The sequence below is a fragment of the Hakea prostrata genome, chromosome 2 (genome assembly GCF_041222555.1).
Source record: "Hakea prostrata isolate BN-2017 chromosome 2, UWA_Hpros_2, whole genome shotgun sequence".
In the NCBI taxonomy this organism is placed as follows: domain Eukaryota; kingdom Viridiplantae; phylum Streptophyta; class Magnoliopsida; order Proteales; family Proteaceae; genus Hakea; species Hakea prostrata.
The window spans coordinates 56,262,194-56,276,279 of NC_142601.1; the positions used below are offsets into that span (position 1 = coordinate 56,262,194).

A 14,086-nucleotide genomic window follows, 5' to 3' on the forward strand; every position below is an offset into this window, starting at 1 on the left:
TTCATCCAAATCTGTCTTGCTTTCCATGGATATGGAGATTTCTCGCTTATTTGGCTGTCCTCTAGGTGCTTGGTTGCAAATATCATGCAGAAGGGTTACCAAGTCGGGAAGATGAATCGATTTATCTCCCGAAACTGATGTCCAGAGTTGCCCTAGTTCATATTAGACTATTCCCAGGGTTTGACAAATGAAAACCCATGTCCTGTCATATTATATATAAAGCATAAAAAGTAAAAAATCCAAATGGTTTGGATACCAGTTTTGTGATGGGTTTCGATTCACACTCTAAATGCTTGCTTGGCAGTCAACTGGGTTCCAGGTTCTACGCTCCAAATCCTTGGTTGATGTTCGCACTGCTGCATCGTTTTATTCCAAGTCAAGCGTTCATGATTGTAACTGTGACCCGCTCCCAGAAGCTCAAGAATTCTGTAATGGAGGGAGCCAGGGAGGGTTGTAAGAATGCTGGAACTACTCTATGAAGGGTACTTGGAACTATCAGAAAGAATGAGAGATCGGCTCTTCATTTTATGGTGTCGTCGTTTCTTTCTACTGCACTTGTTTTCTTCTTCGTCTCTTCTCTTCTCGAGTAGAACACTTTCAGCAAACTTCAGCATGATCTCGAAAAAGACGTCTATTGACGCCACTGATCTCTCTCAACATTCCCATTGCCATCCCATCCTTGAGTACATCCCACCAGTCTCTCTCTTATCAAACTGTAAATCAATGGAACAACTCAAACAGGTCCATTCTCAGTTTATCACAACAGGTCTCGTCCGTAATTCCCTTGAACAATGCCGACTCATCACTTTCTGCTGCACCCGTGAAATGGGTAATATGGATTATGCCCGCCTTCTATTCGACAAAATTCAACAACCCAGTCTCTTCATTTGGAATACAATGATCAAAGGCTATTCTCAAAGAAATTGCTGCAATCTTGCAGCTTCAATGTATTTTGAAATGCTACGGAAGGGGGTTTTGCCTGATTGCTACACATTCCCTTTCTTACTCAAGTCGTTTACTCGTGAAATCGCCTCTTGTTGTGGAAGAGAGTTCCATGCTCATATCCTTGAGTTTGGTTTTGATTCTGATTCGTATGCACAAGATGCTCTGATCCATTTGTACTCTTCCTGTGATCATATTGAGATAGCCCGTCGAGTCTTCGATAGGAGCTCCAAAAGACAGGTGCTTTCTTGGAATGCCATGATTTCTGGTTACAACAGGAGAAGAGATTTTGAAGAATCAAGAAATCTTTTCATTGAAATGGAGAAAGAGCAAGTATTACCCACTTCAGTTACACTTGTCTCAGTTCTATCAGCTTGTGCTAAGTTGAAGGATTTGAAGACCGGGAAGAAAGCTCATCATTACGTGAAAGACCAAGGTTTCAACTCCAATCTGACACTGGAAAATGCTCTGATTGACATGTATGCAGCATGTGGAGAAATGGATTTTGCACTCGAGCTGTTTCAGGCCATGAAGTCGAGAGATGTAATTTCTTGGACTATCATTGTCTCTGGTCTTGCACATTCACAACAACTTGACAGAGCTCGAGAATACTTTGATCAGATGCCCCACAGAGACTTTGTTTCATGGACAGCCATGATTGATGGATACCTACAGGCCAACCGTTTCAAAGAAGCATTGGGAATTTTCCGAGAGATGCAAGCTGCAAAGATCAGGCCGGATGAGTACACAATGGTTAGCATACTCACAGCTTGTGCAAATCTTGGGGCTCTTGAGATTGGGGAATGGGTAATGCTTTACATTGACAAGAACAAGATGAAGACTGATGCTGTTGTAGGAAATGCTCTGATAGACATGTATTCTAAATGTGGGCAGGTGAAATCTGCGGTGAAGGTCTTTAAAGAGATGCCTCAAAAAGATAAGTTTACATGGACAGCCATGATTTCTGGCCTTGCTATTAATGGGTATGGGAAAGAAGCTCTTGATCTGTTTGCTGAGATGATTAAAGCCTCAATCACGCCAGATGAAATAACCTACATTGGTGTTCTGTGTGCTTGTACTCATGGAGGCATGGTAGATCTAGGAAGGGAGCTCTTCTCTAGCATGACAACCCACCATGGCATTAAGCCTAATGTGGCTCACTATGGATGCATGGTTGATCTTCTTGGTAGAGCAGGAAAGCTAAGAGAGGCCTTGGAGTTTATAGCAAACATGCCAGTAAGACCAAATTCTGTTGTATGGGGTGCTCTCCTTGGTGCTTGTCGAGTTCATAGGAATGTGGACCTGGCTGAAATGGTAGCTAAGAGACTACTGGAATTAGAACCTGAGAATGGAGCTGTGTATATTCTATTGTCTAATGTATATGCTGCTTGCAATAAGTGGGATGATATGCGAAAAGTCCGAAAAATAATGATGGACAAGAGTATTAAGAAGATTCCAGGTTGTAGTCTGATAGAGATGAATGGTGTTGTTCATGAGTTTGTAGCTGGAGACCATGCCCACCCTCAATCCATTGCTATCTACTCAAAGCTAAATGAAATAACTCAAGACTTGAAGTTATCTGGGTACATGCCCAACACATCAGAGGTTTTCCTTGATATTGGCGAGGAGGAGAAAGAGACTGCACTTCACTGGCACAGTGAAAAGCTTGCAATTGCGTTTGGGTTGATCTCTTTAGAGTCAGGGGTTACAATCAGAATTGTGAAGAATCTTAGAATGTGCATTGATTGTCATCATGTGGCAAAATTAATATCTAGATTGTATAATAGAGAAGTTATAGTCAGGGATCGGACTCGCTTTCCATCATTTCACAAACGGTTCATGTTCATGTAAAGATTACTGGTGAAAATTTTATAAAAAAATAGAATTGATTTATTTATTTATTAGTTATACTTAAAAGGACCATTGAATTATTAACTTGGCAGTACCTAGTTGGCTTCTTTGCTTATGACCGATAAGATGTACATAGAACAACTTAAATATTTATGGTGGTCAATGCTTGCTTTCTATTGTTGCTTGATTAGGTATTTGTGAATCTTATGAGGGAAAAAAATATTTTTTTCCTTTCTTGTTGTAATTCTTTTTTTGATAAGACTTTCTTGTTGTAATTAGCGAAGGAGAATGATGAATAATGGTTCAAAGGAACATTCTTCTAATTCTTCAAAACTACAAAAAAATACAGATACTTGTGTACTAAATAGTCAAATTGTTGCATTGGTGGTGAAAAATTGATATAAAGGTTACAACAACACAAATTGAAGTTAGATTAATCATGAAACAACCTTCAGTAATGAAACTTTCACAAGAATTGCTGTGTCAAAATATATAAGGGCCGCCGGCGGAGAAATATCGAGATCAAACAAGACAGAGTCATAATTTATAAAATTAAATGTTGGGTGGAATGAAACGGGTCATCCAAAACGTTGATCGACTGATTTTGGAAGGCAAATATATAATTTTTGAAACTCGGTTTCCCCCCCCAAATCCGATTCCGTTTAATGTAAAGGTGAATCTCAGACATAAATCTAGAGATTTTTCCGGGATATTCCGATTCATGAATCGTAATCCAGTAACCAACGCCCTAAGTTAATCTACAACTTTTATTTCAAACTATACCCTAATTCTTAAACTAAAGATATAAAAGCAGTTTCAAATTATTGACAAGCAATAATGGAAGCAAGCAGAATGCTGCTGGATTACCAGGGGCAAGACTCCATGGTCAGAAGGTATTTATGGGTTTTTCTTTTGGGTAGAAAGAAGGGGTTCAAGAAATCTGAACCGGTAGAACCCGAACGATCCAACCTTTAAACCGGAACAGGTGACCCGTCCAAGTCCAGATTCCGGTCCAATCGCCTCTTTCATACACTAAACCGGTTGTATCGTATTAAGATTTCAAGATTCGTGATCGTTTGTCTGCAGTTGCCGTGCCCTTCTGCTCTCTTTCTTAATTCAATCGTAGTAGTAGAAGACTGAATTGAGCTCTTGATTCTTGAAGGAGAAGAATTAAGGGATTTTTCCCCCTGTGCAATTGTGTCTGGCTTCGTGATGGCGGGATCATCGAGTTCTTGGTCTCGGGCATTGATGCAGATCTCGCCTTACACCTTCGCGGCAATTGGAATCGCGATTGCCATCGGTGTTTCTGTGCTGGGTGCTGCCTGGTAATCATCCAGTCTCTTTATTTTTCCTTTTCTTTTTCAAAATTATTCTATTACCCCCAATTTCACTGGGGTTATGCTGCTGGTTTTGATTGAATTTCATAGGGACTTATTCCTGTCTCGACTTCTGTAGGGGAATTTATATTACTGGAAGTAGTTTGATTGGTGCTGCAATCAAAGCGCCGCGTATTACTTCGAAGAATCTCATTAGGTAAGATGTTATGTTTGTATGGATAAATTAGAAAGAAATGTGTTTACCCTTGTTCCTCTAAACTAGATTGGTTTTGGTGATCTATGTTCTTGTTCTTTTGCTTTAATTACTCGTGAGTGAGGATTAACCACTGGAGATGTTCTTTTTTATTTTATTTATTATTAATTTTTTGTGTGTGTAATTGGTTTTCTTGGTTGTCTTGGTTTCTCTTGATACTAGGGTAAGTCTTTCGACGAATACAGAAACCGGGAGTGGGTGTGAATGGTGTCTCTGTTGATATCTTAAAAGGGTCATAAGTTGAGCTGAAAAAAGTATCACTTTCACTTGTCCAATAATTTCAACTCGGTGTGCTTCTGGAAAAATTTGTCTCAATGAAGGACCCTCCGTGTGATTTTATGTTTTTAAACAAGTGGGCTGGATTTAACTTAACCCCTGAAACCAGCTTATTTTGGCACTGATAACTTCTGACACCAACCTCATCCTTAAGGGCTCTTCTCATTTAATCATGAGCACAAGGTTTGTATGATGATATGATCTCATGTATTGAGTTTATAACTAAGATATGGGGTGTTTCCTTAGTTCCGGAATGGTAGCCTGTCTTAGAAATGATCCTCGTTCCGTACTTACATTTGTGTATCTGCCCAAGTGATGCTAACATTTGGGGTTTGGGGGGAGGCGGGGGAGGGATGTGGGAGAGTGCTATATTCTACTGAGATCCTTATTTCCTTAATCTCACACCTATGCACCTATTTTGCTTTAACTTTTGTGACCTGTATAAAGTTCTCTCAACCATATGTACTCATTTTTTGTTACCAATTTTATTCTCTTATCCCCAGTTCTGTGGAGACCTGTCAATTGAGTTTTCTGTTTTTCTGTTTTATACATCTCAAAAGTTCATATCAAATGAGTTTGCATCCTCTGAAATACTCTTTAGTCTTTACTTATATGCTCTTACCTTATGTGTGTGGCTCTACAAGGGATCAAAAAATTATAAGAAATAACTGACCCGGATATTCGCTTGAGCATTGGCATACCTTATGTGTGTAGTTCTACAAGGGATCAAAAAATTATAAGATATAACTGACCTGGATATTTGCTTGAGCATTGGCATATCTTATGTGTGTAGTTCTACAAGGGATCAAAAAATTATAAGATATAACTGACCTGGATATTTGCTTGAGCTTTGGCATCTGACAGTGTATTTGGTATTACAAATTTCTAAGAAGTAAGCCTACAGCCTTTCAAGTTCAAGTCTAGTTTTGATCTATTTAAACTAGGTGACAGAATACTCTATGAAATTTCCCATCTAATTGATGGGAACAGGATGTGTTAATATATTGAACGTGCTGTTCTTTTTTAGGTTTTGTACCAGTACCAGCTACCAAATATACATGTTTGAGGATCACAAATAATGTTCTTACTTAATGGAATATTTCCTGGATTGAAGGTCATAGTCTGAATTAAAATTACAAGTCTGATGAATTTAGAGGTGTGTTTAGCATTGGGGTTCCATAGGAATTATCTTGATCTGCTCTCGTCTTCTCATCTCTAGTAAATAGAGATTCCTTACAATTAATACTAGGTCTATGTGGAGTCACTACTGTAGCTTCAATAGTATTGGGGCCCAATACCAAGATCTTTAAACCAAATCAAATGAGGTGGAGGCTCAGAAATTGTTGAAACTTTAGTAAATGGGGAACCTCAAATGGGGGTGATGCAGTAAAGAATATCTTTGGGTCAATTGGGCTTCGCAAAACTTAATTTTGGCCCATGGGTGGGTTATATAGACATTAAGCTTCTTATTTTTGCGTTTATTGATGTGATGGGCATAATTTATAAGCCCATAATGGTGGGGTTACTTATGGTACACGAGATTAGGTGTTAAATTCAATTTTTGATTTAGTGTTTTGAGTTATATTAGGATACTTAGTCTTTTAGATAGAATTCTATTTTAATTTTATTTACATTATTGAGTGTTCTTGAGTGATTAGGAGTCTTTTATGGGTCAAATTTGGAATATTAGAAGATTTGTATGTATGTGTAATGCATCCCCTACTAATTAGAGGATGAACTGATGAATTAAATTTTGAGTTTTGTTTTATTGCTGCCGGTGAGGTGCAATGACATAGCATCCCCCCCCCCCAAGTTTATCTCTCTCTTCCCTCTCTCTCTCTCATATATTTTCTTCTCTTTCTTGCTACTTGGATATCGAGCAAGACCAAATCTTCTTCAGCAATTTAACTGTTGTTCTCTTCTGAAACTGTAAGTTGAATCATCCTCACAAAATGTGTGAGATTAACTATCCTAGGATATGGTGGTGGAACTTAAGAGGTGATTGCTTGAAATCTTTCACTAATGAAGTAGTCAAACAAGGAAAGTGGGATTGAGGGGGATATTAATACAATGTGAAATAAGATGGCTACGTGTATTAGGAAGGTGGCTAAAGATTTCATAGGAGAATTCAAAGGAAAGCATCATTCTTATAGAGAGACTTGTTGGTGGGACGGTGAAGTTGCTAAACTGGTCCAGGGGTGGATCCTAAACTGTTTGATATATTTACAGAATTTCCACTACCTCTTATACTTGTTTTTGGTTCACTTTGGTTGGCCCATAGTGATTTTAAACATGGTTTCTCATCCCGGGATCGCATCATACAGTTGCTATGCAACAGACTGAAGAATTGCTCTCCGTAGTCATATCACTCCTCCATTGTTCGATGCCAACTCCAATCGCTGAATGAATCATATGGAATTCGGTATGCTAATAAGGCTTGCGAAGACCAACGTCTCCTCATCATCATGGTTCCTTTAGTCTCAAACTCAAACTACCGATGTATTCTTTTATAATTCCAAAAGACTCATATTTAAGTCCATATGAATGGCTGATCACCAATGAAATCCTTTCTGGGGAAGCCTGGGAATTCCAAAAGGATTGTCTCATCTACTTGGGGCTTTCTGACCTTTCAGAGGAGGCTGATGGTGATCTGGAACTGATAGAGTAAGCCAAGTGGTTTATTGAGGTTCGTAAGGGCTAAGGTAACTAGAAGACCTAGGGCATGAAGCCTTTGAGGCTAAATATGCCTCATCAAGTTTCGTATCCCACTTCAAATTGTCAGGTCATATTCCTCTCACCTGTCTGTTGAAGAGCATAGGACTCTTCTGCACTATCGCTTAGCACATCTTGTATTATTTTGGTAGAGGAAGTTGTTAGATTTTGAAGGGTTCTTCAAGTGGGGGACACCTTATTGGAGCCTTAATTTCCCAATATGCTTAACCTTGCACATTGCAAATACCTTGTATCTGATTGAATTTCTATTGGACAACGGATACATTGGACATTGACTTGCCAGAGGATTGACAGGTTTTGGGCTTCTCAAAGATACTCAATGTCCTCTCACTAGGGGACTACAATTTTTCTCCAATGTCAATTTTGATGTATGGTAAATGGACCTTAATAGATTTTCGGCCATGGATCTCCATTGTTCAATGCCAACTTCAATTCTGTCCTCTCAAAGCACTTTCATAGATATTTGGTAAATGAACCTTACAACAGAGCTTGAAATTGTTTCGATGTTTTTTACTGTTTTTCAGTGTAATCTTCTGTGAGGCTGTTGCCATATATGGTGTTATCGTGGCAATCATCTTACAAACAAAGCTAGAGGGTGTGCCATCAGCCCTGATGTATGAACCAGAAGCACTTCGGGCTGGATATGCAATCTTTGCCTCGGGTATCATAGTTGGCTTTGCAAACCTAGTTTGTGGGTATGTAACTTGGCTTTGTTTACCTCTGCTAGTTAACATTGGTATATACAATTTCTTAAATTTAATTATGACTTTACCTTTTATGTTCTACTTTTCTTGGTGACAGAATCTGTGTAGGAATAATTGGTAGCAGCTGTGCATTGTCTGATGCCCAAAACTCCTCGCTTTTTGTAAAAATTCTGGTTATCGAGATCTTCGGTAGTGCTCTTGGATTGTTTGGAGTGATTGTTGGAATCATCATGTCTGGTCAAATTAGTTGGCCAACAAAAACAGGTTGAGAGGCCATCAATTGTGTTGTAACAATGGTGCTTACAGAACAAGATTGCCTTCGATTGTATTCGGTTTGACTCTGCTCTGCTGTCTGTTTGTTGTGGTTGTTCTATCACTGAAACAGAAGTATACCAGATGGACCTCTGGGAGTGATGGTCTATTCTTTTGTAACTCAATCGAAATTCATTTCACTTTGTTCAGCCTTTCTGAATTCTGGATTCTTGAGACATTTTGTCACTTTCAGGTACCCAAAATCATTGAAACCTTTGTCTATCTCAACCAAGTTCCTGTTTGGATTCTAGTTATGCTTATGATTCTGAACGCTGAATAAAGGCTTCAAGTATTCAGATTTATTGCCTTTCATTTTCGTGTTGAGTTAGAAATCTATTGATAAGAAAGAGTGCAAACTAGTGAATGTTGTACTGATCCACCAATATTCTACCCAGAAGTGGAAAAAAAAAGCATAGATCAATGATAAACCACAGTGTTTGTTTCTTTATAGGAAAAGAGATGACTGACTCGATATGAATCTAAGAGATTCACTCGATAAGTAAGAAATTTGTAATCAAGTGATGAACTGTAGCCGTTTGAAAATATTAAGGGTGAAATCAGTTAATGAACATTGTTCAGGTAGCGGTATTCCTCTTTTATCTTTGGATCCTCTGAACAAGGAGATGAAGCGAGCTGGAGTTCAATTCTTCCATGCTAACCATCCAAACCCTCTTTACTTGTATTTGCTTGTCAATTTCTAATTTCAGAAGTTGTATCATTGTATGACTGATGAGGTGAGGACATTAGCAATTTTTATTTGTTCATTAAATCTTCTTGAATAAGCACGAAATCACCAGAAAGTTTTATGCCTAAATCCTTGTAAATCCTATAAACTCCATAATCGAGGGAACCACAACAGACTGCAAAACAGATTTCGATTTTGCAATACAGATGGGCTGAATTGAATCATTCTGTATCGCTGAATCAGTTAATTTTATCTCAAAAGTTCATTAAGAAACATTTTTTTGTCTGATGATTTTACCCAACAACCGATTCTGAATCCTCAGTTCCAAGAGGAACTACTTGGGATCCATATCTCCTAACCCTCTCATCGATCCATTCCCTCATATCGTCCAACACGATTTGACTATTCTCGTCGGGTTCTCCCTGTATCAACGAATGATACATTCCCTCGTAAAGCTTCAAAGTCTTGTCTTCGCTGGAAGCCTTCTCGTACAGCAACTTCGAAGAATCCGGTGACGTCACACCGTCTGCCGTTCCGTGCGCCGTCAGGAATGGAATCGTAACTCTGGAGAAATTACTCCGTATGTACTCTGAAACCCTAATCAGCTCTCTCAGGGTTCCGACCCTTGGCTTTCCTGTATAACGCCGTGGATTGGAAGCGATGATCTTTAGCTTCTCTGGATCTTTGATTGCCCTCCCTACGATCTTGTTCTCCGGCATACAAGCCCAGGTATCGGCCAATCCGAAGAGAAGGCCATAGAAGAAGAGACTGAATTTTGGGGGTTTCATGGAATCTGTAATCATGAATAATGGGGCAGACAAGATCAAGCCCGTCCAAGTGCCGGGATCCGATTGGAAATACATAAGCATAGTTTCTGCGCCGCCCATGGATTCGCCGAAGAGGAAGGCAGGGAGGTGGCGATATTCGTCGCTGTGGCGGACGGAGAGGAAGAAAGAGAGGGAAGTGGCGGCCATCTTCTCCATATCGCCGACATAGCAGCGGAGGTCTTCTGGGTCAGAGCGGCCGTGGCCAAGGAGATCGGCGGCGAAGACAGCGTAACCCCAGGTGGCGTAGCGGATGCAGATCTTCTGGAAGAGCCAACCGGTGTCGGAACCGTAGCCGTGAGTCATGAAGACGGTGGCTTTGATGGGGAGATCCAATGGCAAGAAGGACTGAGTGAAGATCTTACCATTTGGAGTGTTGAAGTATGATTTGGTGTTGCGAATTCCCTGGGAAGTGTAGTATTCGTCTTCTGGCATGTCGCCCCAGAAATTGGGTGGAAGTGGAACACGGGTGGGGGAATCGGTCGCCATGGTTGTTTGCTTGCTTATGCTTCGTGATATTGGAGAAGATCCCAACACTGACTTGGGTTTTAAAAGCTCGGGAGAGTAATGAAATTATCAATATCTAAAGAAGATGATGACGAAGAACCAAGGTTGTTGTGCAGAGGATGGAGAGCGACATGCACCAACCCCCGTTTTTGGTTTTTTTGTATTTTATTTTCGCGGGAAAGAGGAGTTGGTGCATCACTCTATGGTGGGGTCCACATGTTTCGATTTTATTTTATTATTTTTTATTATTTTTTGGATAAATAAATGAATTGGTTTATTAAAATGATGACCAGATCAGAATATAATATTACATATGTCATTAGTAAGAGTTGAACCTTGCCTCTGCAACACAGGTTTAGATTCGTTGAAAGAGATCTCCGTCTATTGGTGTGGGTCTCACATTTTCTCATGAAACTTTTTAGCGCAACTCCTTGAATTATTCCTTAAAACCAAGCTGCTGTGTAAATATCGTCACACTTGTTCTTAATCTGTCTCTACACTTACGAGATGAAAATCTCCTCCCCCCCCCATAAATCCATACAAAGTTTGGAATGTGTGGTTAATAATAGTGTTTTAAACTTAGTATATGGGAGAAATATTGGAAAACAATAAAAAAAAATTAACTACGACAAACAATATTAGTGATAGGTAATTTGATTGATAAATTGGATTACTCAAGGGATAATGTTAATATTAGAGGATAATTTAAAGGGTGAGATTGAACTTTTCTCTTTTTTGGTTGAAAGTATGGTTACACACTTCAAGGGTGTGGAGTGTATATTTTATTAAGGGTGAAGATTTATTACCACTTACGTTTATGTGGACAAAATTCAGATATTTTAACTCCTATCCCAAAACATCATATTATAAAGTCAAAAGTTCGAATCTTCTTAGAATCAGGGGTGAAGCTATGAATATATAAAATAGTTATCTTTCCTTATATAAAAATATCATTTTGGAAATAATAATAATAATTTTATTCCACAACCGTATTATTACTTTCACTCATTGTTGGCTGCCCATTTTTTCTCTAATATTAAGTAATTTAAATGTTTTTTTTTGGGTAGAAGAGAGAAGGGTTGTTAGATTTCAGAATCATCCACTCTGATTTGAGAAAAACCCAAATCTCAGAGAGGGGCAACCACCCTCAGGACACCCCATCTCCTTGAACTTCAGAGTCTGATGCTTGAACTAATTAAGTAATTTAAATGTTTTATTAACAAAAAAGGAATTTCAATGCATATTCGCATCTTGTGTTATTTTACAATATATTACAACCCACCAAGAAAAATGTAATTTGTAATAAATAATTTCTGTAACTTAGTTATTTTTGTATATTATATATAAATAATTCAATAATGTAGATCTCTCGTTTATTATTGTTAATACTGTCTCCATGTATATAGATTCATCATGAACGAAGAGAAAATTTGACATCAGTTTAGATTTACATGTGTAATAGACAATTTTTCAGACTGCTATAATTGGAGCTCTCTCTGAGATTGTGTCTCTATTACTCTGTAATTGATTAACCCCTTGTTGATGAAATTTGTTCTCTTTATGGGCCAATGGGCCTGTGTGTTACCATAAATATTCCTTCTTTGTTCTTTTGTTGTCAAATGTTAAAGATTTGAAGCCAATGTGCGCTCGAAAAAGAAAAAAATTTAGTGCAAATTGCATTGGCACCCAAAAATAGAGGTCTTAAAGCACTGACAACCCCACTTTATGTTTAAAAAGCACAGAGACCCTAAAATTGGATTTTCATTGGATATATTGTCCAATTTTTCACAGTTAAATCAATGTTAATTTTTTTAAAAACATTCTTATAATAAATAGTGTTTTAAAGGTTTTCAATGAAAAATTGGACAAATATATCCAATAAAAATATAACTTTGGGGTCTTTATACTTTTTAAACATAAAAAGCGGTGTCAGTGCTTTAAGGCCTCCATTTTGAGGTGCCAGACTGCCAGTGCAATTTGCTCAAAATTTTAACACTATTATGCTTCTTTACCCAGGAAAAATTGATTCTTTTCCCCTTTCTTTCAATAATTTGCAATCGATTTTGTTGATTTCCGAAGATTTTCTAAACTAATTCTAGATAAATATTTGGAATAGTGCACCAGAATGCTTTGGAAGCTCTAGTATTAATCATGAAGCTAACAGCATGATATGATAAAATAACTGAGAATCATAGTTACATCACCAAAACAAAATCTGCAGGTATCTCATATATAACGTTTTAAGACAATGTACACAACAAACGCTCTTCACCAGTCTTCGTCTTCTCCTCAATGTCTTCTCACAGACCTCACAGCAAACACATAAAACATACACCTTGGAAACTGCAAAACTTGGGATTCATTACTACTAATTAAAGAAAGACTAGCCTTAATCATGCAGCGGGAGCATAATCATAATCACCATCGTCGTCATCATCGTCGTCGCCGTCACCTTCTATATATGTAGCAGGTTCACAGTTGTAGTCCCTCTCATTGTTGTCACCTTCTCCATCTGCATGGTTCTTGCAAGCAAATGGACCACCAAACACTGAAATGTGGAGCATTGTTTCAGAATTTGTTGTTGGAAACTTGGAATGAGCTTTGTATGGTTTGTTTTCTTATATAGAGGAGAAAGAAGGTGGCAGACTCGTTGTGGCACAAGTTAGGCACGTGAAGAGTGTGGAGTGATGCTCTCAAGTGTGTGCAAGGCACAGACATTATTTGTACGTGGCATGTTTGATGGAATGCCAAAGAGAAATCCTGGGCTAACATGCCTGCGGGGTTGCGCGCGATGAGAATCTGATCAGAAACTTTAAAGGCTCGCTCTGGCCTGCAAGTGGATGCCTTTTGATCCTTTCTTTTAGGGTTAGGACTGTATGGATCTCCTATTACACGTTGTCACGTCGCATTATATATAGCCAGAAATGAAAATAAGTGGTGGAACGTCAGAGTATAATGATTTAGGATTCTGACTTCTGAGATAGAGATTATAGTCTTCTGATTTAATCTCTACGGTCCTCCTTTGTATCTAGCTTCTTCTAGTATTCGTTTCTTATTGATCTTCAATACGTTTTTCTCAACTCAATTTTACGCCTGTAGTAGAATTTAGTTTAGGCCTGTAGTTATGCCACCTCAGTAAAATACTTACTTATATAATGGTTGATAATTGATCTTAGATTCAAACATCAATCAGCATGTTTGTTGAGGTGACAAAATTACAACCGAATCCAAGCATCAGGGACAAAATTAAAGCCTGAATTAGGGCCTAAATCAAGGCTAGGGTCAGGTCAAAAAACAAGGATAGGTCGGAATATGCCTGGCGGGCCAAAGAGTAATCTCAAGCCTGTCCTTGACCTAGTTAATTAGGGTTAGAATATTTTGGCTTCAATTCACCTTCAAGGCCAAAATCTTGAGCCCAAGCCCTATTCGGGTCAAAGCTGTCAAGGGCAAACTTGCACCCCTAATAGAAAGAGACGTGATCCAGTTAAATTCGGGATAGGTGATTGTACTCTATATGAAAACTATAACTAACTGAGATTGAGGGGGAGGGGGAGGGAAACCTTACGATCGGCCACGAAGGAGAACTATGAATGAATCTAACGCTTAAGATTAACAGGTAAACCCTGTTAGGGATAATGGATGCACAACCACGAACAGAGAAG

General features: G+C 38.6%; 2 protein-coding genes and 1 pseudogene across 2 annotated transcripts; 2 read left to right on the top strand and 1 right to left on the bottom strand.

Moving 5' to 3' along the window:
- The first annotated feature begins 74 nt into the window (after positions 1 to 74).
- Positions 75 to 2,806, top strand: LOC149025064 (putative pentatricopeptide repeat-containing protein At3g15930). The gene is given in 4 exon segments (XM_089145272.1): positions 75 to 490; positions 493 to 563; positions 565 to 2,757; positions 2,759 to 2,806. Coding segments are annotated over 4 exon segments (2,343 nt in total). The 5' UTR covers positions 75 to 459.
- Positions 2,807 to 3,845: 1,039 nt separating this feature from the next.
- On the top strand, positions 3,846 to 8,708 carry LOC149025065 (V-type proton ATPase subunit c''1). Its single transcript, XM_089145274.1, has 4 exons — positions 3,846 to 4,118; positions 4,249 to 4,326; positions 7,917 to 8,087; positions 8,194 to 8,708. Exons 1-4 carry the CDS (start codon positions 4,006 to 4,008, stop codon positions 8,363 to 8,365), a joined length of 534 nt encoding a protein of 177 aa, XP_089001400.1. The 5' UTR covers positions 3,846 to 4,005; the 3' UTR covers positions 8,366 to 8,708.
- Positions 8,709 to 9,083: 375 nt separating this feature from the next.
- LOC149025066 (caffeoylshikimate esterase pseudogene) lies at positions 9,084 to 10,480 on the bottom strand (annotated as a pseudogene).
- Between the last annotated feature and the right edge of the window lie 3,606 nt (positions 10,481 to 14,086).